At 50.6% G+C, this 22,806-nt stretch overlaps 9 protein-coding genes across 9 annotated transcripts; 5 read left to right on the top strand and 4 right to left on the bottom strand.

The window, feature by feature from the left end:
* Positions 1-97: 97 nt before the first annotated feature.
* UREG_05043 (uncharacterized protein) lies at positions 98-1,912 on the bottom strand (the record flags this gene model as incomplete). Its single annotated transcript, XM_002584308.1, has 1 exon — positions 98-1,912. The coding sequence occupies one exon, from the start codon at positions 1,910-1,912 to the stop codon at positions 98-100; it is 1,815 nt and encodes a 604-aa protein (XP_002584354.1).
* Positions 1,913-3,120: 1,208 nt separating this feature from the next.
* UREG_05044 (uncharacterized protein) lies at positions 3,121-3,321 on the top strand (the record flags this gene model as incomplete). Its single annotated transcript, XM_002584309.1, has 1 exon — positions 3,121-3,321. One exon carries the CDS (start codon positions 3,121-3,123, stop codon positions 3,319-3,321), a length of 201 nt encoding a protein of 66 aa, XP_002584355.1.
* Positions 3,322-5,476: 2,155 nt separating this feature from the next.
* Positions 5,477-6,844, top strand: UREG_05045 (guanine nucleotide-binding protein beta subunit; the record flags this gene model as incomplete). Its single annotated transcript, XM_002584310.1, has 4 exons — positions 5,477-5,582; positions 5,737-6,449; positions 6,518-6,607; positions 6,665-6,844. 4 exons carry the CDS (start codon positions 5,477-5,479, stop codon positions 6,842-6,844), a joined length of 1,089 nt encoding a protein of 362 aa, XP_002584356.1.
* A 2,042-nt stretch (positions 6,845-8,886) lies between these two features.
* Positions 8,887-9,621, bottom strand: UREG_05046 (uncharacterized protein; the record flags this gene model as incomplete). Its single annotated transcript, XM_002584311.1, has 2 exons — positions 8,887-9,462; positions 9,520-9,621. The coding sequence occupies 2 exons, from the start codon at positions 9,619-9,621 to the stop codon at positions 8,887-8,889; spliced, it is 678 nt and encodes a 225-aa protein (XP_002584357.1).
* Positions 9,622-10,403: 782 nt separating this feature from the next.
* Positions 10,404-12,023, top strand: UREG_05047 (uncharacterized protein; the record flags this gene model as incomplete). The annotated part of the gene is made up of 2 exons (XM_002584312.1): positions 10,404-10,974; positions 11,035-12,023. The coding sequence occupies 2 exons, from the start codon at positions 10,404-10,406 to the stop codon at positions 12,021-12,023; spliced, it is 1,560 nt and encodes a 519-aa protein (XP_002584358.1).
* A 1,488-nt stretch (positions 12,024-13,511) lies between these two features.
* Positions 13,512-14,514, top strand: UREG_05048 (uncharacterized protein; the record flags this gene model as incomplete). Its single annotated transcript, XM_002584313.1, has 3 exons — positions 13,512-14,147; positions 14,207-14,436; positions 14,499-14,514. The coding sequence occupies 3 exons, from the start codon at positions 13,512-13,514 to the stop codon at positions 14,512-14,514; spliced, it is 882 nt and encodes a 293-aa protein (XP_002584359.1).
* Positions 14,515-15,301: 787 nt separating this feature from the next.
* On the bottom strand, positions 15,302-17,074 carry UREG_05049 (uncharacterized protein; the record flags this gene model as incomplete). Its single annotated transcript, XM_002584314.1, has 2 exons — positions 15,302-16,747; positions 16,877-17,074. The coding sequence occupies 2 exons, from the start codon at positions 17,072-17,074 to the stop codon at positions 15,302-15,304; spliced, it is 1,644 nt and encodes a 547-aa protein (XP_002584360.1).
* A 1,232-nt stretch (positions 17,075-18,306) lies between these two features.
* UREG_05050 (uncharacterized protein) lies at positions 18,307-20,441 on the top strand (the record flags this gene model as incomplete). Its single annotated transcript, XM_002584315.1, has 8 exons — positions 18,307-18,553; positions 18,609-18,873; positions 18,926-19,258; positions 19,311-19,386; positions 19,440-19,938; positions 20,000-20,127; positions 20,199-20,337; positions 20,416-20,441. The coding sequence occupies 8 exons, from the start codon at positions 18,307-18,309 to the stop codon at positions 20,439-20,441; spliced, it is 1,713 nt and encodes a 570-aa protein (XP_002584361.1).
* Positions 20,442-21,272: 831 nt separating this feature from the next.
* Positions 21,273-22,623, bottom strand: UREG_05051 (uncharacterized protein; the record flags this gene model as incomplete). Its single annotated transcript, XM_002584316.1, has 6 exons — positions 21,273-21,361; positions 21,416-21,536; positions 21,591-21,725; positions 21,810-21,955; positions 22,047-22,198; positions 22,448-22,623. 6 exons carry the CDS (start codon positions 22,621-22,623, stop codon positions 21,273-21,275), a joined length of 819 nt encoding a protein of 272 aa, XP_002584362.1.
* Between the last annotated feature and the right edge of the window lie 183 nt (positions 22,624-22,806).

The following is a 22,806-nucleotide window of genomic DNA, read 5'->3' on the forward strand; positions in this document are numbered from 1 at the left end:
GTTTGAGGCAAACAAATCATGTGGATTGTATCATGAAAAGAGAAAAAAGACAGTGTGCCCAAGAGGGGATTAGAAAACGCCGTTGCTGTCTATAGGATTAGGGAGAGCTGTGGCACCAATGCCGATGATATACCCAGGCATTTTTCTGGCATTCCTTGCTGCAATATTTTGTGCGTCGACAGCGGCGGCATTTGGCAAACTGTCTCTGGTATTCTTCCCATTTGCCACATTTGTAGTAGGCGCACTGTCGAATGCCACCGCGCGAATCGTCCTTACGACACAGATTTCTCATAACCACGCAAGCCCAATATTGCATATCTTTCGTATGGTGTCTAACAGTAAATTTCTCAACTAGAGGGAAGATGTTGAAGTCGTCGGGTAATAAGTACTCTTCTGCTTCCTCGCCGGGCTCTGTCGGTGGGATCGATTGGCCTTTCAGATCGTCCAGCAAATTGATATCCTTTCCAATCTTCAATTTAGGAACAAGATGGGTATTCTGGAAATATGATCGTAGACTGCAATATTTGGACACATATGCCAAAAGCTGGAGTGCCATGAGCACGTCCTCGTCCCGGGGCAATGCGGTCAAAACTGCGTGTGACACGGTGCGATCACGGAGATAATACGGGTAAGGTATCTGGTGGATTATGGGAGTACCCGTAACAGCAATACGGGTAGGGGGGAGAGTGATCGCGCCATTAGTTTGCTGCGCTGCCGGGTTCATCAAACTTCCATCGGGAACGGAGCGGTGAGTAATATTGAACGTTTCTGCATCAGGCTGCTCCGACGGGTTCGAAAGGGCAATTCCATGAGAGTCTGTACCGTCATCCATCATGGTATCTTGATCCCCAACATTCTCAATCTCCATACCAGTTTGGAGCCCAATTATTGGCTCAGCCACATTCGGCTCCGCTGAGTCTTCTCCCATGACGACATCTTCTCCATTCCCATCATCGGACTCGCCAGACGTGGATCGCTGTTGGCGGACAGAGGGTCGTCTCCTCGCTCTTGCATTGTACTGAGGGATGGCTTGTGGATCAGCGGCAGTGTGGGGTGTGGTTGGAGACTCTGGCTGAGAGGTAAGTCCAGTTTGCAACCCGGGGACCTGTGACGGTAATCGATCCACATCACGAACTGGTCGGAGTCCAAAACCATCAGCGGTATCTATTGACGGGACAGCCGTTGCCAAAGGCTGTATGATTCGGTGACGATGGCCACCCGGCTGAAGGTTGCGGTGCGAATGCATTTCACGAGGGAAAGCAGTGCGCTCTGGGGGAGATGTCAAGACCATCTGTGGAGAGGGGGTGATTTCCATTGTTCCGCCATCTGTTTGACGGGCGTCTTGGGAAAAAGGATGAGGTATTGCTATGGACGGCGGGGGCGCTTGCCGCCGAGTCGTACGATGATCTGAGATCGACGTCGCAGCGCGATCGAACGATGGGCGAACGACTTGCTCCCGGGGGCGGGGCTGGGACTTTGGGGTTTTGGCCGAACTTCGCTGAGCTTCCGACTCACTTGAACTCCGGACCTTGTCGACCACTTGAATGTAATTTTCGAGAATGGTGGCAATCACCGGGACCATATCAGCCTCCACGACTCGTGTTCGCACATTTTCCGAGCCTCGCACGCCGATATTCACAATACACTGGAAAGCAAGATTCCACTTCCACATCTCCATCAGGTCCCTGCTGCGTCCCTCCTTGAGGATACAGACCAGGCGTTCGATGCCTCCATCGACAGTCAGGATGTCGCGAATACGAGCGGAGGAGGTAGTGAGGTAAGCAAGATGGTTCAACGAATTTATAAGCGGAAGCGTCGAAGTACAATCCAGAGCACGGCGGTCGTATAGGGTTGTGGTTATGCTCACAGCCGCCTTATTGACGCTCGGAATGCTGAAATTGACTTCCCGCATCGTCACAGGGTATGGAACGGGTGGTGATCTAGCAACCACGATCTAATGAGCTGTGAGAAACTGGGCCAAATTTAGTTCCTCTGGCCATCCATCGGAGATGCCACGACGAATCCTCACCTTGAATGACACCGAACCCTTGCCAAAAGACCAAAAAGACCGTCAGCAGGGAGGGATAGAGAGGACAGGCCCAAGCAAGGAAAAATAAAATATTAAAGTGAAGGACAGGTGTTGATGAAACTAAGTCGATGATTTCCAGGGGCCGTGTTCCAGAAAACGTGAGGCTTGAATCAAATTTGGCGTCAGGGCAAGTTTCGAGAAGGATGGAACATTCAGATCCCAACGTCCTAGCACATATTATAGAAAGCACGGGATACGACTTCAGGCGGTAGTTATCCAGGTGTTTTGAACAAGTTTAGCAACGGCGAGTGCTAGCTGAAGGAATGAATTTGATGCGCAATCAGCAGGTTACCAGTGCGGGAGGCTGGCTGGAGCTAAAAGGACTGCGGGAGTTGGGATTAGGGGCGGGCGCTGCCACGGGCAACCAGGAGAGATGTCCACAGGTTTAAAACGCAGCCACTGCAGCAGTGCAAAGATCGTTGGGCGTAGGAATGGATGCTGGGGACGAAAGGGATGGAGGGTGCTGGTTGTAGCGAGCGGAGAAAAGAGGCGAGGGGTCAGGCCAGGGCGGCAACGAGAAGCGTCACGAGCGTGAGGAGTAAAGGGATGGAGCGGTGCAGAAGCACATATGAATTAGAGCAATGAGCAATCAGACAAAGACGGCGTGAGAGAGCAGTAGAGAGAGAGAGAAAAGGATGCTGCGATGAGGTGAAGGACTGAAGAGGAGAACCTGTAGAGAGGATGGTGTTACAGGGGAAGTTCGCTGGACAGAAAGGCAAAGGCTGCGCTAGACTCATGATCCGATACCTTTTTGCCCCCAAGCCAAGACCCGTCACCCAACGCAGTCCAGCAGCTGGAGGCCAACCGAATTTTCAAGAATGACAGCAAGAAAGCGAGGAGTTTCCAGGGCCAAAAGGAGGAGATCCTCGCTTTCCGGGCCCGACGGGCGTTGGGTGGTGTTGCGGTGTGGTGGCCACTGTTATCCTGTCTGGTTGTTCCCTCATGTTGGGCACGCCACCACATGTCTACAAAGGTATCCGGAGCTCTTCTCTCTGAATTCATCGAGGGCTGATGGCTACAAAGTCGCCGTGATGGCCTTCAATCCCCAAGTACGGGATTCCCCGCTTGGGTTCTTCCACGTCGGCTCTACACTAGGCTATGCTGTGAGCACGTTGGCGCATCTGCAGGACGCGTTTCGCCTGGAACATGAAAGTGCATCAGGGCGGCTCCTCTCCCACAAGGCCGTTTCCTGGAGGGCGGGAGCTTTGCCTGAAGAAGAGGAGCCTAACTAGTCTCGACCTCGCTGGCGGAAGCTTCATCGGCTGGTCCGTCACTTTTGTCCATCATAGTTTCTGTTGCCTTCCACATCGTAGACTCGATGCGACTTTGTTTCATCTGCATTGTGTCTCCGAATTCTCCAAAGTGCCGAGGGATGAATCAGGTCGGGTAGCAGAGTTGGTTATATGTCCTTCTATTAATCGATGCCTCTTCCCACTTGCATCAAATCCGCCCCAATCCTGATACCTTGACGGTCCCATTCCTCCTCATGAAGCAACCCGTCCTGGCGTCAGTGCAAGAGTGTTCAAGATGTGTGTGTGCGTGTGTAAAGCGCCTTCGGTCCCAGGGTGGCGGACAGCTCGCTGATGTGTTCATTCTTCCAGAAGACTGGCCGATTGCAGACTCCATCTGCTCAATGGATGCGTGCATCTCCCGGGGCCGGGATATGATCTGCGATGACATGCATGAAGGGCTCTCCACATAATAGTCGGTCGTTGCAGTCAATCGCCCGCAGCTGCTCAATCCCCTGAGCCTTCCGGACTCGGCGTGAAACCGACTCCGCGGCGCGCCTGCTTCTTCTGTGCGTGAGACTCGCTCTTGCTGAATAAGAAGATTCCTTGCCTGCCTCATTGGGAAATTCTGTCGAAGCGAGTTGCGCTTTCCGCTGCGCCAAGCCCAGATCCTGGCTGCTGATTGGCTGGCTATTTACACGATCGGACTCCTCGCAGCCAATCAAAACAGCCATAATCCGTCTTGCAAGTACACATTACGAACGCTGACTCGGTATCGGTATGTAAAGTCCATGCCCCATCGTCCAAGCTTCTCATGTTACTTACATACGGGGTACAGGCTGTAATATTGAAATAACCATTGAAACCGCAATTCGGCGGGTTTCAGACCATGGGCGGAGCAACAATGCAGAGAATGTTCAAATCTCAATCAAACCGCATGAAGCCAGGGAGCTGCATCGCTCATGTTGTACTTGAGCGACAACACACAAAGGAGCAGAAGCATGGATCCCAGTGAAAAACCACTGGATGTGATCGAGCGTAAGCCGCCATTGGGAGCACAAAGGGGCGATGGACATTTCCTTCGGGTCGAGCGTTTGCGGCTGAGCACTTTCCGCCGAACGGAGGTAGCATTCCCAACCGCTTCTTCGGTCCCTTGGCACAGGGATGGCTGGTCGACGACCTTAAATTAGTTGTGGGATAGAGATGCTGCTCCACAGTATCCCGATCAAGTTGTAGAGAGCTTTCATGGAGTCACAGAGTTGTCTATCGAATTCCGCTCCACAGTTTAATATTATCTGTTCCAGTTAGGTTTCTTAACCGAGTTGATTGATAGTCGATATCTGTCGACTATTTGATAGAACCAGATGCCAGTTTCACTCCACAGCTCCCACTTCCGGCACGGAGAGGCTCCAAAGCGGGGGAGAGTGGGTAGTTCACTTCCAAGGCTACTCTTTGCGATGGCTGACCAGATGCTCCTTTCTCCTCGCCTCCTCGGGGTCAGACTTGAGCCTGTCCTCCTCTGAGCGACTGAAGGGACAGAGCTGCCGTAACGCCCTCCAGAGCTGTCGTGACTCGCGGCCCGGGCGACATCTGCTACCTAAATAAGCGCGCGCTCCGTCAGAACGGACTCGCCCCCGTGACCCCAATAATACCGTACTGCAATCTCTGTGACCGTAACTTACGCCGGTATCGTCATGTCTTGGTATCATTAATCGAGAGCCAAAAAGGGATGCGCTGTCAGCCAATGATCCCCTTCCACTGCGCCTCCAGTGACACTGGCTGCTCTGCTCTGCTTGTTCGTCGTGAGCATCTGCACTCATCAGTCTGTTCCTGCTCACTCTCCACTCCCGACCAAAGCCGTCACGCTTTGTTTCCCAGCTCATCGTTGATTGTGGCCATCGCTCGGTCATCGCTCGTCTGCCTTGTGCGAGCAACGGTCCCTCCTGGAACAATCCGTGGGCACATACCTCGTCTCCCTTCGGTGCAAACACACTCCCTCTCCCGCCCTCAACACCCCGGCTCGGTCGCCCTCGCGTTCCTGCACCATCGGTCTTAACAACAAAATTTAATCACCCCTGGATCGAGATTTTAGCCATCAACCGCCCTCCCTTCCATTGACCCCGTCCCTTCACCTGGTCGCCACTCGACGTTGCCAACCATGGACGGTGAGCAGTTGCAGGCCAAGATAACGGCTGCCAGGCGCGAGGCAGAGGGCCTGAAGGATCGCATCAAGCGCAGGAAAGATGAATTGGCTGACACCACCCGTAAGATCCTCCCCGTTTTCTGCAATTGCTCCCTCTTGCATCTGGTTGACCTCGGGGCCGTGGACCGCCTCGGTTCGAGCCATTGTGAGAGCCTTTCGGCCCTGGGCTTCAAGGTAACGTGGCTCATCTGATATTAACACCTTCTATGTACCAGTTCGCCAAGTCGCGCAGAATAATACCGACCCCTTGACGCGAATTGGCATGCGACCACGACGGAATCTAAAGGGCCATCTCGCCAAGATCTATGCAATGCACTGGTCGACCGACAGGAGGCACCTGGTCTCCGCTTCTCAAGACGGAAAATTGATAATCTGGGATGCCTACACCACGAACAAAGTTCACGCCATTCCGCTCCGCTCCTCATGGGTGATGACCTGCGCCTACGCGCCCAGTGGCAATTACGTCGCGTGCGGTGGACTTGATAACATCTGCTCAATCTACAATCTTTCCTCGCGAGAAGGGCCGACTCGTGTTGCCAGAGAATTGTCGGGCCACGCGGGTTACTTATCGTGTTGTAGGTTTATCAATGATCGCCGAATCATCACATCCTCCGGAGACATGACGTGTATGTTGTGGGATATTGAATCAGGAACTAAGGTGACCGAATTTGCCGACCACCTCGGCGACGTCATGAGCATCAGCATCAACCCGACGAACAATAACATCTTTGTTTCTGGCGCATGCGATGCTTTTGCTAAATTGTGGGATATCAGACTGGGCAAGGCCGTCCAGACCTTCTCTGGCCATGAGTCCGATATCAATGCCATCCAATTCTTCCCTGACGGGAATGCATTCGGAACTGGATCAGATGATACCTCTTGTCGATTGTTTGACATCCGCGCGGACCGGGAACTTAACATCTACCAGGTTCGTTTTTATATCATGCTTATTCCGTTCTACATCTGGAATTGACTAACCTTCCTTTTTTGATATAGAGTGATCAAATTCTCTGTGGCATTACTTCCGTCGCTTTCTCGGTCTCTGGGCGACTTCTGTTTGCTGGCTATGATGATTTTGAGTGCAAGGTATGTCAACATCATCCAGCTCGCGCGTCCCCAATGTGTCGACTAATATACTCGCAGGTCTGGGATGTCTTGAGAGGCGACAAAGTCGGCTCACTAAGCGGCCATGAAAACCGTGTCAGCTGCTTAGGTGTGAGCAACGACGGAATAAGTTTATGCACGGGCTCCTGGGACTCTCTCGTAAGAATCCACCGTCTAAACCCTAATGCAAGCAGCTGTAGTCTGACCATTTCTCGATAGCTGAAAATCTGGGCTTGGTAAAGTCCAAGCTCGCTGAAACTCTGAAGACGATACCAGTTGCCAGCGTGTATCCTCGAACCAATCAAGGGCCCTCCTTGTACAATAAACCTTTCACTATCTGACCCTCGCTTACCCTCTAACTTTCGCTATCCGTATATGATTTCAGTATATTTTCCACTTCTTCAAAAAAGCCCTTGGATTCGAACAGATCCCTGGTTTCTGTGTGCGCTTCAGCGGTGAAGGGAGCACTGGCTTGTCTGATGCACGAGCCTGTTGTGAATGACACAGCATCCACGATGACATGACCATATTTTGTTGGCCCTCCCCTACCATAGCCCACTGCGACATGTCGGCAAAAGACCTGCCAGAGTGAATACAGGAACATTTGCGAAAAATACGTTCCAAGATTGGTCGCGGCAAAGCACAACACCCAATCATACAACTCTGCCCCCTAATCAATACTGCGTTGAGTGGGCGACTGTCCTTTTGCTGGCTTGCTTTTTTTGCCCCTTACTATTAAAATATCTCAGCGACCTTTTTGCGGATGGATTTATTCCCTGTTCCCTTTCTCACCCCTCCTCTTGCGCGCGTCCTGATTCTTTGTCATTTTATTCTCACTCTCCGTATCGCATTTGGCTCCCTCGGCCATCAGATTTCCTCTTTACCCTGACTTTTGGCGGGTCTGAAACGTTGATGCGGTTCAAATCACCGCGTTTTTCTTTTCCGCTTTTCTCTTCCCTTGTGAGGCATACATCCGCTCCGCAGCCTTGTTTACTCAGATTCTTCAAGATGTGCCATCGTTTTCTCTGTCTTCACTCTTTCCGATTCCCCTTCCGCGTTTCCTTGGATCTTTGTGGCTCTCTCATATTCACATCCACTACCCCCATCCGCGCATCCAATTCCGCAGCCCTTTTATCTCCCCCCTTCAGCTTCTCGTTTTGTTCCACAGGGCTATACTTTGCTTAATATTCAGGGTATCGTCTATCCATTGTCCTGCTCCCTGGCTGAAACCTCATTTGTTTATTTCTTCCTTTTTGGGCAAACGGCATCACTTGGTTTTTTATCAGTGAGTTGGGCTGTCATAAACTTTTTTAATTCTTCTTTTCCCCTTTATGCTTTTTCGCCTTGATGTATTTAGGTTCAATATGAGAAAGAAGAATGTGTGGTATGTATGTGCAGCTACTTCCTGACATGTTTAAAATATAAAATCACTTTTTGCCTTTCTTTACTCTGGTAGAGTATTGAGGTCTTGTATGGTTCTTTCGTGTTGAATATGGACGGCATCTACGTTCATTCAGCAAGCTACCAACATCAAACACTAGTGCTAAATCAAGTGGAATAACTCAAGGATATCCCTCTAGATAATCGTTCCCCCTCCCCTCTCGTCCTTTGCTGAGATATACAAAGGGATCAATTGCGGCTCTCCACCCGGTTCACGGGAGCGATAGGGGTCCCCGTCGTCAAGCAAGCCTTGATGTTCTCCAGGCATTCCAGCTCCGAGAGCATAAACGCCCCCGACGTGTGGCCGCCCAGGTGCGGTTGGATGATGCATTTATCGCTGGTTTTGAAGTATTCACTACGCAGGCGCACACACGCACACACACAAAGTGCGCCAATGCGGGGTTAGCTACCTTGATTTCTGACTCTGGGGGCCATTTTTTGGAATTTTGTTTTTTTTTTTTCCCTTTTATTCCCAGGGAGACGTCAGGAGGATTGTGTAGTTTTTTACGTACTTGATGGTTGGCTCTCCGCAAAAAACGTCTAATCCAGCCATCCTGATCTTCCCCGATTCCAGGGCTTCGATTAGCGCCGGTTCGTCGACTATTTCACCTCGCGCCGTGTTGACAAAGTATGCGTTGTCTTTCATCCTGGAGAATTGTTCTCTTCCCATGAGCCCGTGCGTTTCCGGGTTCAGCGGGCAGTTTATCGACACGATGTCAGAGGTTGCGAGCAGCTCGTCCAGGGTTGCGCAGTACGAAGCGCTATATTGATTTTCAATATCTAGAGGAAGACGATTCCGGTTGTAATATTTGATTTTGAGGTTAAACGCCAGTGCCTTTTTGGCCAAGTGCTACGATTTCCAATTTCTCCCTCGTTGGGAGGTAGTTTTCAGTCAATCTCAAAGACATATCCACGACAGCCTGATTTCTCTTCACCAGGCGGAATTCAAAAAACCATGATTGACGAGAGGTACTCACCTTCCCAATGCTCCCCATTCCCACAATGCCCAGCGTCAAACCCCTCGGATCTATGGTCGGAGCAAGGACCAAACCTCTCCATCTACCTTCTCTGGCCGACCGCTCTGCCACAGCGGCATTCTTCAACACTGCCAGGACCAGAAACACGGCCATGTCGGCGGTAGCTTCGCAGACCGCATTGCGCGTATTGCAAAACCAGATGTTATTTCTAGTCATCCAGTCCACATCAAACGCATTATAGCCAGCTGGTGCAGCGGCGATGATCTTCAGATGCGGGAGCAAAGGGCCGAAGAGTTCAGCGTTGAATGGCTTGAAGGGTAGAATTCCCATGCGAACCATGACTGCATCGAATGGCCCGCAGGATGACGCTAGCTGGGCGATCTCGGGAATGGCGCCGGCCCGGTCGGTGGATTTGAGCACCTGGTGAGATCATCAGCTCTCGACTTTTGGTCGTGATTGGGGAGGTCCCCGGCGGACATGAAGCTCAAACTTGGAGGTAAAATCGTCCAGGTAGACTTTGTCGGTGTATTCTGGATAGCTTATGGCTAAAACCTTTGGTTTCTGGGATATTGAAGCCATTGTGCGTCGCGGATGGGCTCTATATCACGGGGAAGCGTTGTGGTGGCGCTGAGCTGCAATGATGTTGAGGCTTGCTGCGAAGAAGCGTCCAACTTCTCCGCCATGATCTGCAATTTTCAACCGATAGATTGCCGCAAGCGAATAATACTGCAGTGAGAAGCCTGCTCGGGTATAATCCGAGGTCTCTGGCTGCTCACTATTGGCGAGATGCCCAAGAGCGCTGTTGATGACATAACTAGTGAATTAGCTAACAGGGAGGATATATGGATGGAGGGCAAGCACTAAGCTGAGACACTGGACCCCGATATCAAGCCGGTTCATTGTGATCAGCAATGAGCATGAAGGGATATGCCATTTTCGGGGCATGTCTTGAGGTTCACATGAAGACCGATCTGGTGCTGCTGGAAGAAGTCCAGGCTGGTTGACAGCTCCCAAGAGCCCATCCTCAACAGATTTGCTCAATGGATGCACTGTCCAGCCGTCTGGACAGCATTCAGGACCTCACCATGCTGGCATTGACATAGGCAGCTTCTTTTTCCCGCTGAAACGTCCACTGTCGTTCCTATGAAGAGGTACCTCGCAATGGCCCGAAAGTTACCGATTTCAGAGCTGCCTGGAGTGACGTACTGGAATTCCAGGATCCGGGGCTACCGGGCATCTCCATCTGTTCGTTATTGTGTTACACTGCTACGCGTCAAGCAAGCAAGAAGGGGGGGGGGAAGAGATGGTTTCTCCCATTCCTCTCCCTCCTGGAGCCACTACTCTCTCCTTTTTATTGCAAAATGTTGCTGTCTGAGCGCGCTTTGATAGATACGGCCGATTGCTTTGAGCTTGAAGCCCAGGCCACCTTCTTCGCGAAATCCTCCGACGACGGTAACCCGCAGCCGCTGTACGACCTCAAACCGCGCTTGAGGAGCGCCCACATGCGATGCGGCAGTTTGGTGCTCTCCGCCATGCGTCAGCGCCTTGGGACGCGCATTGTCACACGGAGGAGGTGTAACCTTCGAAACGCCCTCAGGGCTGCGCTATGGCTCACAGGCGCGTTTATTCTCGTCTCTGTCCTAGAAGCACTTCTATATCCGTCTTACCAGACTCCACCTAAGCACTATCATACATTGAAGCAGACGATACGAAGCAGGTCGTCGCAAGCAGGCAGAGGCAATCCAGACCAAGAGAAGATATTCATTGCAGCCAATATCATCAACGAGGACTTGATCAAAGGCGCCTGGGGTGATGCGGTGCTAGAGTTGGTGGACTTGCTTGGAGAAGAGAATGTTTTTGTCAGCGTCTATGAAAATGACAGTGGGGATGGAACGAGGAACGCACTTCGCGGGTTTCAGGCAAAGTTATCATGTTAGAATCGAGTCCTTTATCTTGGCCTACTGATCGCATGTCAACTAACAGTAGCTGCAGGCAATTCGTCCGTCGTCACAGGCGACCACATATCTCTATCAGAGCTGCCCGAGGTCACTATGCCCTCTGGCGAGCAGCGGATCAAACGCATAGCATATCTGGCGGAAGTACGGAATCGCGCCCTCCGGCCTTTGGATCACACCTACAAACCCCTTAAGGGCCAAATCGGGTTTCAACATGCGAACATGGAGTTCGACCGCATCCTATTCCTAAACGATATTTTCTTCTCCGCGGCCGACGCGGTCCAACTACTGTTCTCAACGAACAACGGTAAATATCGAGCGGCGTGCGCCATCGACTTTGTCTCCAGCGTCATGTTTTACGACTCATTCGTCGTTCGAGACACCAACGGTTATGGGATGGGGCTCATGTTCTTCCCATGGTTCGCGCCCACGGGGAGTGCCCAGAGTCGAGACGCCGTTCTGGCCGAGAAGGACGCAGTGCCAGCCCGGAGCTGTTGGGGTGGCATGGTAGCGTTTGACGCTGAACAATTCCAGGAGATGTCAACGCCATATACTCCCAGAGTCACGACACGCTTTCGCTACGAAGTAGAACCGTTCTGGGAAGCTGCCGAATGCTGTCTGATCTTTGCGGATATGGAAGACGCATATGGCGAGCCGAGCATCGACCAAGGCACAGGGGTGTTTGTCAATCCATATATTAGAGTATCATACACCAGACGCACGTGGGACTGGCTACCCTTTTTCCAGAGGTACGAGCGCATTTTCCGCAACCTGCAGTACATCGTCAGCAAGATCAACTACCCGGAATATAACCCCCGTCGCTTGGACAAGCCGGGCCAGTTGGTGGAACACAACGTATGGATGAGCAATCAAGATACAAACGGGGATTCGTTCCAAATGCTCCAACGACCGGCTGCCCCGGGAGGATTCTGTGGGCAAAAGCGGATGTTTCTGATGAAACGGGATTTCGAATCGGCGAATCGGCACGGCAGAAAGAATTGGGAAAAGGTCCCGGTGCCTTGGTGAGGAAGAGTCATATATGTAGGTAGGAGTTTTTTGGTCCGGGTCATCTAGCCAAAGTTTTTGCATCGGCATGGCGTTCTACCACGTTTTCCAAGGATGGAAGTGCCCTATTTGACGGCTTCTAATAGACGATGCGGTTTGATCTACGGAGTACGGATGGGTTATTGGGGGTTGTCCCGTGTGGTCCTACTCAGATTACTTGTTCTTAATAGCTAGTTAATGGACTGAGTCAATACCGCAATAATAATGTGAATCCCTGATTTCGATCACTCCTTCTGAAGGCAGCTCAGAACGAGACTTGCGGCCCGTGGGGTCGATGCCAGCCAGTTTGAACGACGAAGTCACTGCCATCAACTTTCAAGGGAGCCTTTCTGACCACGGCAATCCCTGTCTGTTGTTTGATCCTTCGGACAAATGTAGACACAGACATCCACTCCCAAGGGGTGCGAGAACTCATTTTCAACACACCAGCTGAAGGTTGTCCTCCGCCCGGAATCGAAGGGACGGGGAGATCGGGCCGTTCTTGAGGCATGTTGAAGAGAGGATGGATTCATTGTTCTTGAGACGATTAGTGATATTGGGCTTTGGCCGCCAATCATAAAGTTGATCGACGGTGGCTATAAAAGGAGAATTGAGATCATCGGCGTGGAGTGTCAATAGTCTGGACTATTTATTGACATCGCGGGATGCCGTCGTGAGGAGTTCATCTGCCTGCAAAATAGCCAGCACTGGCAACATTGTAGGAGGACGTTTGTCTTGGATCAAGCTTCTCATAGCTTGCTAATCGATCTGATCCTGGATGACGGCGCAAATATAACAAGCGTCTGATATGAAGCACCGTGTGACACGTTCCGCAATCAAGCCTTGCCAGAAGCCGAGAAGAATGTGCCCCTGGATGAAGCTTAACATGATGCCACATGCCCGGCAAGATCCCATCATGCGATTAGCCGGGCGAAAAGCCACAGCCTCGTTCCCCAGCCCAAAGTCTGGTATGATGTCTTAGGCTGAAAACGGGGTCAAGACATCGAGGCGGTTTCATCGTCTTCCAGAAACTCGCAAGGAGTGCAGTGGTCGTCGCCTTATGGGCGCCTGGAGGGAAGAAGTCTGTCTGCCGAAACAGGGGGCGCCTTGGATAGACGCAGCGTCCTGGATCTCTGTCTGCCCTGGTGAGAAAAGGAGCGTGTGCCCAGCAACCGACAAGCCAAACGGCGACGATCCTTTCGCCTTTTCTTCTTGTGCGAGACCCTCTTTCGCCCCGGTAGACGCCTGGTGGTGGGCGGTGACTTTGGCTCATTCGCTGCGGCGCGTGACGGTTCATCATTGGCGGCCCAAACAAACTCTTCAGGATTGCCAGCGCTTCATCACGCCCCCATCTCCCATTGTTTCAAGAGCACGCCTTGCGCGTCCCCTACCGATTTCATCCCACGAGACTAATATATATCTTCATCTCCCTGGCTGCCGGCTGCGCTTCCTGCCCCTCTTCTCTTCACTATGTCATCTGCCCAGGACGAAGTGGACCGCCTCTTGAGCACTCACAAAGACTCTGTCTCCTGTCACCCTGAAGACCGGCACCATCGCGACGATAGAAGTTCCGAAGACGAGAACGACGACATCCCGCACCGCGAAAAACGGTCTACGAGACTCACATACATCCCATCCGACTCCGATCCAGACGACGACGACGACGAAGACCGTTCCACCAACATGCTCACTTCCAAATCCACCAGCTACCAGATCCCCTCGACAGTATTCGACGCGAATACCGGCCCCAAGGGCGTCATCTCCGATGCGCAGTCCTACGAGCGGGCAAAGAAGCGGTCGTTCCGTCGGACCCTGATGAACGCGGCGGGCTTCGACTACCAGTCCTACACAAAGCCCGAAGCCAGCTACCACGCGAGGACCAGCTCTCCCAGACCTGGGTCACCGGAAGAAAGTGACGATGAGAGGTTTATGCGAGAGTGGCGGGAGGCTCGGATGAACGAACTACAGAACAGAAGCACGAGGCGTTCCAGCCCGAGTAAACGGAGATATGGCACTGTGGATGTGGTTGGTGCGAATGGATATCTGGATGCGGTGGAGAAGGTCACGGCGGACACGGTTGTGGTTGTTTGCATATATGATCCTGAGGTTGGTGGGATTTGTGATTTTCCCATGTTTCTCCCTGTCTAACTATTCCTTGCTTCTAGTCGTCGGAAAGCTCGATCGTTGAAGATTGCCTCAACACTGTCGCGCGGAAGCACCTTACAACGCGGTTTATCAAACTGCACCACGAGATAGCGGAGATGGATCATGTCACAGCTCCTGCTCTGCTGGCCTACCGGGGTGGTGATGTGTTTGCAACCATAGTGGATATTTTCCGCCAGCTCCCCAACGGACGAAATTGCAGCTCTTCGAGCCTCGAAGCACTTCTCATGCAGTATGTTTCTCCTGATTGATTCTTCGAAGAGCAAACACCCGCTAACCATTCACACCCTGTAGGCACCTCGTCCTGTGATTTATGACACGTTTTCCCCTCTCTATTCGTTTACGCTTTTACGTCTTCCGATCCCGACAATAGATATCCTTTAATACAGCAATGAAATAGCGGTTTTAATACGGTGCAACGCTGCTGGATTCAGCGGATGTACTCGACCCAGCACGAAATACCCGAATATGTGCTATAATTCTCTTCTGCTCTGCTTTTCGAGCAAAATCCCAATGAAGCCACTTTGGTTTACATTTGTATATTATTGATCTCTTTTGGCAGTGGACTGTTATTGGGTTTTTTTTTTGTTCTCTGGGGTATTCTCGGACCAGGTAAATTGGACGGGCTGAATGTCATTTTGATAGATAATGACATCATTTTGATATCCTCCTCTCTGGTGTATCGTCACACTTGGATTTTTTGAAACGCACTTATTTCCGCTCGTCGGGGCTTATTTCAAAACTAGGGAAAATCGAAACTGTCCGGTCTTTGGCTGGGTTCTAGCATTAATCGGGTCTTTTTTTTCTGCAGATATTTCTTGATTCCGGAGGATTATACGATATGATTGCATCACGGACTCCGATCTGAAACCAATGGGCAAAAAGGCAAACAACTGGACTTGCTCCACGTGGTAAACAGGGCTTCTATGTAGCTCAATTATCATCAGGGATGGTTCGACGGGACGAATGGCTGTCCAGTTGTCAGGCTTATTTGTGAACTGAATCGAAAGGTATGATGCGCATGGCAACTTATTATTTAATTTATCATAGGGTTCCCGTGGATGTTACCGTAGAACATCTACATATGTACGGCAGAATCAATCTGTATCAAAGCCTTCCCAGGTTTCCTCAGACCCATCACTGTCTTCATCCACCATCCCCTCCCCACCCAAACATTCTTCGGCTTGATTCTCATCCGTGGCCTGGAGATCAGGATCTCTTACAAATCCGGCAACGAAGAACCCGCCCGTCCCTTCTGCATCACCCGGTGAGCATCGCAGGCACGCGTCGCTTTCTATGTCCGTTAGCTCCCATGACTCTTCACCCTCAACGGGCTCATGGCCACCTGTCAGCCAGCCTCGATGATGCCACGTTCTTAGTCCGTCCACTTGTTCCGCTCTAGGAAGGATTTTCCATCCCCGTTCCCTGGCTGTAGAAGACCTTAGAACGCGGGATACTACGTTTTCATTTTCTTGAGCGTGTATCGAACAGGTGCTGTATGTGACCCTTGTGGCTGATGGAAACTTGAACGCATGCTCGACGATTTGGGCCTGGAGGTTCGATAGCTTGGTTAGCCGGGCAATGTCGAGCTCCCCGTTGACGGGTTCATTTTCTGCATTATCCGTCGCTGACGATTCTCCAGTCGCGGATAATGAATCGTCTGCTTTGCGTTTCCTCTTTCGAGGGTTCGATCCGGATCCCCGGGCGGTCCGGGAGGAAGGCTCGGGTAAAGCAAGTTGAGGGACATCTTCACGTCTCACGATACCGCTTCCCGAACAGCTTGGATCTAGTAGCAGGCCTGTGACCTTTTTGAATCGAGGGTCTCGCGGGTCCAAAGCCAGAAAGTCCTGGCCCGCAAGAACGGTCACACGATTCTTGACTCCCGCAATCCCAACCATCTTTTGGAGCGTTTTGGATCGGGTGGGCGACGCATCAAGGGAAAAGATATGGCTAGACGTCTGGCCCGAGGCAAATAATAGGGATGCTAAGTGTGTTGTCTTGTTCCCCGGAGCTGCGCACCCATCTATCAAATCCCCACGCCAAGGAGCGGCTTTGTCCCCTAACAGCAAGTATGCTGGAAAACAGGACGCTTTGTCTTGAAGAATTATTCTTCCTTCCTTGTACGCGCGGGTCGAGAGCAGTTGAGAGGTCGATACGACGGCAATGAGGTCAGGGATATGCCGGTCAACATAGTATCCTTTACTCCCAGTAGCTGCAAGCCCACTGAGGGAGGCGACAGGGGAGTAGGCGCCGAAGGTTGTTTTCAGCTCCTGCTCCAGCGTCGTGCGAGCATTGTTGATCCGAACCCATCGAGGATTGGGAACCGTGTTATCCCCAGGGCCTCGGAGTGTCGGCCTCAGGGTTGAGCGCAACTGCTCGACCGATGCACAGCCACGACGGACTCGGATCTTTGTGAACTCGGCATTCAATCGCGTTCGGTGCCGTTCGATCGCAAGGCGGAGCGGATGATTCGCTGGTGCAGCGATACCCTTTCTAGAAAGGAGAAGGTCATGGGTAAGGAGCAGGGCGAGGAGTGGAGTGAGCTATTTTGCCTAAGTCGCATTGGTGAGACTACTGCACTTCTCGAACGACAAGCAGTTTCAGGCTGAATCATCTCTCCGCCCAACTTTTCGGAAAGCAGACAACCGGGGATAGAACACAAGAAGACCCACCTTCGGCTCATGCGCAAGAATGGCGGAATTATCAACAACCTCCTTCAGCACCGCATTCCATTTGGTCACTTCAGCGATCAGAGCGTAGATTTGCGGCGGCGAAGACTTCAGGCTGGAATTGTATATCCGCGACTTCAACGAGCCACCAGCATCGGGCGACGCACTCAGGACGGACACTGCATCAAAGTACAGGGACATTTCTCATCCCAGGGAGCCCTGAAGCACAGCAATTGATCGCTGTTGTCGGTCTTTTCTTTGGCTTTTTGAGCTGCATGAAGGGAAGCGAGCGCATGAGTAAGCAGATCTTATCTTATCATCCAGTGCTAGTCCCAATCGGTACTAGCCGAATAGGGTCCACGGGCTCCTTTGCGCTAAACCCTTTTTGTGGGGCTCAACCTCCAGGCGAACGACGTCCGACTTCAACATTCCAGCACTGCAGTGAACCTCATGTTTGATGGTGATCTGCTAGAGGATAACAGTGCCTCAGAATACTGATGCTAATTGGCATTCTTCTATGCTCTATCTCCTCCCTGAGCTCCGGAGAACCCTCGCTTTCACATGCACATTGCAAGGATCCTCAACTGTTCCTGTGCTCTCCATGGGAAACGCTAAAATAACAGAGACAACCACTTGAAAAGTTTGCCCCTGACTAGTTGACTCCATGCAGAGCCAGCGCAAAGACCTCCATGGAGTCGGGGCCGCACCCTTGACGCCTTCTATGTACATACCCCATTTCGGCTTGCTCATGTGTCCTTGAGAATGTATTCTAGGACATTGAACTTTTCAAAGTAGCAGCCATTTCTCCTATTGAAGTTCGAGTTAGAACCGATATTCCCATTCAGCATCGCAGATCTACTTTCAACATGTCGGTTTGGAACGACCCATTCCTCCCACTCAGATGGGCTCTTCCATGCTAGCGTGAGGGATAATTCAACGCTCTGCCCCTTTTCGCTTTTTAGCGGACGATCAAAAGTCTCCCGCAGAAACATGTGTTGGGCGACGGACTCTGGATGATGACTCCGTACCTAGGTGTGATTCGTTGGCAAATGAGAGAAAATGGGCCTGCTAGCCAGGAATGCAAGGTTCTTTGTTGAAGGATCCAATAGGAAAGGACTGTAGAGAGCTCCGGTCACTTTCCTTCAAGGTTATCGGTTGTTTCAAGTCTCGAGAGAGCTGAACTAACTCGAGATATTCTTTCATATCAACACCTCGAGATGCATGCCCGTCACGTTACTAGGAAACGAAACAACCGTTCTCCTAGACTGTTGCCTCCCCAGCTCCAGAGCCGTCAGGATTCCATAGCCTTCTCAACGGGATGAATATATAATCACGCATCCGCTCCCTGGTTTAATACTGGATTTTTCATTCCAGCTCCATCAGCCCAAGTCACTCTTTTTAGTCATTCGCTTTGCAGTATAACTGCTGTACTCATGCGCTCGTTACTTTTTTCTGCCATTGTGGCAGCTTTGACAGCTGCCACAGCTGCCGTTCCTTTCCCTGGCCCCATAGCGGCCCCGAATGCAGAAGCATTCTCTGAAGCCGAAAGCCCCAATTTCCTCCGACCGATCAAATTGTCGGACCTCGAACCTGATAACAGCCTTGAAGCGCGTACATTCACTGACTTCACATGCTTCAATCCATTGCAAACCGCGAACATGCTCTTCGGCGGCATTGCCGGTATGGTCCTATTCCTGTCGTCTAGATCGTAGCCGTGATTGCTTACTTCTTATAGGCCTCGGAAAGCTGTTCCTCGCAAACATGACGATTCACGCACCAGACAACCTTCCCATTGTCATGATGGAAGGATTTGAAAGTTTGACATCTTCGGTTGACTGCAAGGGAGACGATGGAGAAATGTCGCTTACTTTCAAGTCTAAGGCTGCATATGAATATGCTCTGAAGTCTTGGGCATATATCAATGCCAAGGCGGACGCAGAATTCATCATGATTGCCAACCACGCTAGCTGTGGACTTAAGGGACAGCGCCAGGCTTATATGTTGGTTTCAGTCGAATACCCGCGTTATTTGGCTTTGCTAACACCTGTACAGCATTACTGACGTTTCCAACAATGCTTCAAAATTCGTTGTCACCTTGACGGCAAAGGCAGTAGCATGGAAGCAGTTTGCTGGCAACTTTGACGTCGATTTTGGACACTACAAACTGTCCCTTCAGGCTCTACTCAAGCTTGAAGCAAAGGGTATCATTGGATGGATTGGCGAAGCCCTTGAGAAATTCAAAGGCGGAATCGAGGGGATCAAGGGCGGACTTGAGGCTATTGGTGAGGTTATCGAGGGAGGCGATGGCGGTATCTGTTTGCCGGTCAACATTCCTATCAACATCTTCAAGCCAAACACTGAGATCACTTTATACAAGAGTCCTGGGTATGGCCCTTTGTTTAAACCTAGGACGCCTCCTTCTAACTCAGCCACATAGATCCCCCTCTGAGGTCGAGGTCGCTTGCAAAAACTGCTATGTGAAGGGAACTTTCCTCACTACCGGAACCTTAAAGGTACGGCCGGTCTCCTCCTCTGTCAACCATTAATAACTAATAATCTTTGGCAGGTTGAAAACCATATTACTACTGAATTGAAACTTGAAATCGAACCTAAAGATTTCAGCACCGCTGCCGAATTCCAACTTGATTTGGTTAACCTCAAGAAAGAGTTCAAGTACTCCAAGCAGGTCTTCGAAGCTGCTATCCCCTACACCGGAGTCGAAATCCCCGGCGTCCTTTTGATCGGTGCAAAGGTCGGGTTGCTGATCCACGGTGACATTAAATTCACCGGAAGCGCCACTGTTAATTTCGGCTGCCACGCCAGCCTACCAAACGGCGGAAAACTGACCCTGGTCGTTATCGGTGGCGGCAAGTGTGGTGTCGAAGGCCTGGAGAAGATTGAAGCCAAGACAGATGTCATTTTCAACAACGGATACATTGACCTCGATACCACCACTGTCCCCGAGCCCAAGATCACCTATGGTATTACAATTCTCGGTGGCATTGGTATTGAAGCTGGCCTCAAATTTGGTGTCCCAATTGATCTCAACGTTACCGCTGGACACAGTAAGTTGAATTGCCATCCTATTCCGCTCATTTTACTAACGACAATTCTTCTCCCAACTAGAGGAAGAGGGTTGGTGCCCGGATAACAAAATCACCACCGGTGTTACTGTCTCCGCGGGCGCGTCCTTCAACCTGGACTTTGGCGTTTGGGAAAACGGCAAAACCCCCATCTTCGAGATCCCACTTTTGGTAAGCCTTACCTCTCCTTCGAAATCTTCACTTGAAGCTGTTTCTCTAATTAGAACCCATCGGATCTATAGAGCCTCCCAATTCAATGTCCCAAGTACTGCAAGCCTATCCCAGAACTTGAGCCAGTGAAGCCAGGCAAACCTGGAACCGATAAGCCAGAAATAGAGGTCCCAGGCTCTACACAACCTCCAAAGCCTTGCACTAATTGCGGTAAGTTTTTATGTCACTTGCCTGAGTCGGCAAGTCTACATCCTGATCTATTGAGCTGACTGACTGACTCTCGAATAGGTGTTTGCAAACCTAAGAAGAAATAGGATATCCGTGCCCAAACCCAAGCCCCAACTACAGCCCTTTCAGGCACTTCTACCCTAATTGCACATAAAAGATTTCGTCTACCGGCGAACTTTTCTCGTCGAGTGCTTCTCAAGCTTCACCGCTTCTAGCACGGATTACCCGCCGATCTACTCGCTCGGGCTTTCTTCACATAATACCTCCCTTCAGAAAGGCCCTTTACTCTTAATGTTTAGTTACGATAGAGGCTGAGCCTTTTATCCTTGGTCAGCTATGACATTCTTCTCCTGACACTCACCATTCTCTATGGGTGTCCATCTTGTGCGATTCTAGCACTGGTGTATATATTGCTAGATATCCCATGATAAACATATCAATTCTTGTGACATCACTCATATTAGTATTAAACACTTGTATTAGTATTAGAATTTTGATTGGCTTATATTCCACGAAATTGGGTAGTTACAGAGCCATGAACAAAGAAAACGTCGGTTACACCCGATGGAGTGAAAAATCAAAAGGAGCTATCAAAATGTCATTATTCACAATATCTGGTGCTGCATCAGCAAGAAAAATGTTGCCAGGAACGCATAAACCTAATCGCCAACCTGCTTACTCCATTGAAAGGTCAGGCCAATCGAGCCAAGGCCGTTAGGAAGTAAAACCGTGTCCGGAACCACCGATAACAAAAGAGATATCACCCAAAATGAGGGCAGAAACAAAGAGATATGGCCTAATTTACATCTGTATTAATACGTATGATGATTTGCGGCTTTTTTCCTCCTGAATTGAAACGAGATGCCAACTATCTCCCAAGGACTTCATGTTTCACGTATCAAATGTCAGCGGCTTGCTCACACAACTCCCTTTTCTTGGGAGAAGTCCCAGAGCATCTTGATAAGGCTGTCAGGCAGGGTATAGAGATCAACGTGGAATTCGCCCTCTACACGCTAGTTAGTGTCCCAGAAAGATCGAAGCAAGCCAGCCAGATACTCACGTTCAATATCATTCTTGGTGTAAGAATCAGGCGATTTATTATCGTGGACCATCTGGACAACCTGTAGGAGATCATCCTCCCCAAGTTTTTGCAAGCCGTCGGCGAGTCTCTCCATATCGATCTAAGGGAAAAGTATTGGTCAAACAGGCACTTAGTATCATGACCAAGCACTTACATTTTTATCAACGCGCTTCTTCTTCTTTGAACTGTCGTCCTGCGCACGCTTCGACTTGAGGCCATTTTCATCACCTGGGACGGGCCCAAACTCCCGAAGTGCAGACAGGACGGCCGGCTTAGGGTTTCTAAAAGTCTGTTCACTGTATTAGAGCCCATCAATGGCAACGGAGTATGAAGTCAAAAACAGTAGCACTCAAATATAGAGCCCAGAACTCACAAGAACGTGCTTCGACTCGTATCTATTCTGCTGGAAGTTCAAATCATGGTTGACGACGTGCTCTTTATCTGGTGCACCAAACTTAATTTGCATATCGAACTCTCCCCATCCTTCCTCTTCAATTCTGAATGGCGGAGACTTGAAAGCTTGACAGAAGAAGAGCCAGTTAGCAAAATCCTTGGTTGGTATTTCAACCCCATTATCAAGCCGATGGGCTCTCATCCAGCGGGGCCTCACTTTGAACAGCGCGATCGCCAAAACTAGGATGGAGATTATATGTCACTTCATTGAACAGCGTCGCGGGGACCTCTTCCCCATGTTCATTCAGAAGATAAACCTCAATCGACCATCGGCGGACAGGCAAGCCTTCAAATTCAGAAGTCTTTTCCCTACATGAATGAAATGTATAAGGTATTAGATTAGCACAACAATCCCAAAAGATGAAGCGCATCTGTTATAATTGACACCATTATCGCGACCACATCCATGTGTATAAACCAATATATATGTAGTACAGGCCCCGTCATTCCAAGGGGGAAAAGTCGGCCAGGCGCGGGGTAGGAACAGAATAGAGGCGGGACAGAGAGGGCTTGGGGAACCCCAAAATCGACAACGGCGACAAAGGCAGAGATACGTACGTCGGATTTTGCTCTGTGATGAGCTTAACAGTGCGTTTGACCTGCAGATATCGCGGCATTAGTCCGGATGTTCCGTGGGAGGGGCTGCGTGAGGATTCTTGTGAGAGAGGGTGGTGGCAGGTTGGTAACGCGAGAACAGAAGATGATGTCGTTGGAAGAGGGGTAAAGTGAATCATTCTGAAGGGATCAGGAAACTTACATCAGGCATCTTTGTCGGCTTGTGTTATTGACCGAAGTGAACACTTGGATAGGTGCAGGTGGGTGTGATGTTGTGTTAGCTGGGCGCGGACCACCCAAGTGACTAGGAAACTGAGGATGCCGGGTCTGTGAAAGGAGGAATAAAGATCCCAGCAGGAGAA

The sequence above is a fragment of the Uncinocarpus reesii genome, genomic scaffold, assembly GCF_000003515.1.
Source record: "Uncinocarpus reesii 1704 scaffold_3 genomic scaffold, whole genome shotgun sequence".
Lineage (NCBI taxonomy): Eukaryota > Fungi > Ascomycota > Eurotiomycetes > Onygenales > Onygenaceae > Uncinocarpus > Uncinocarpus reesii.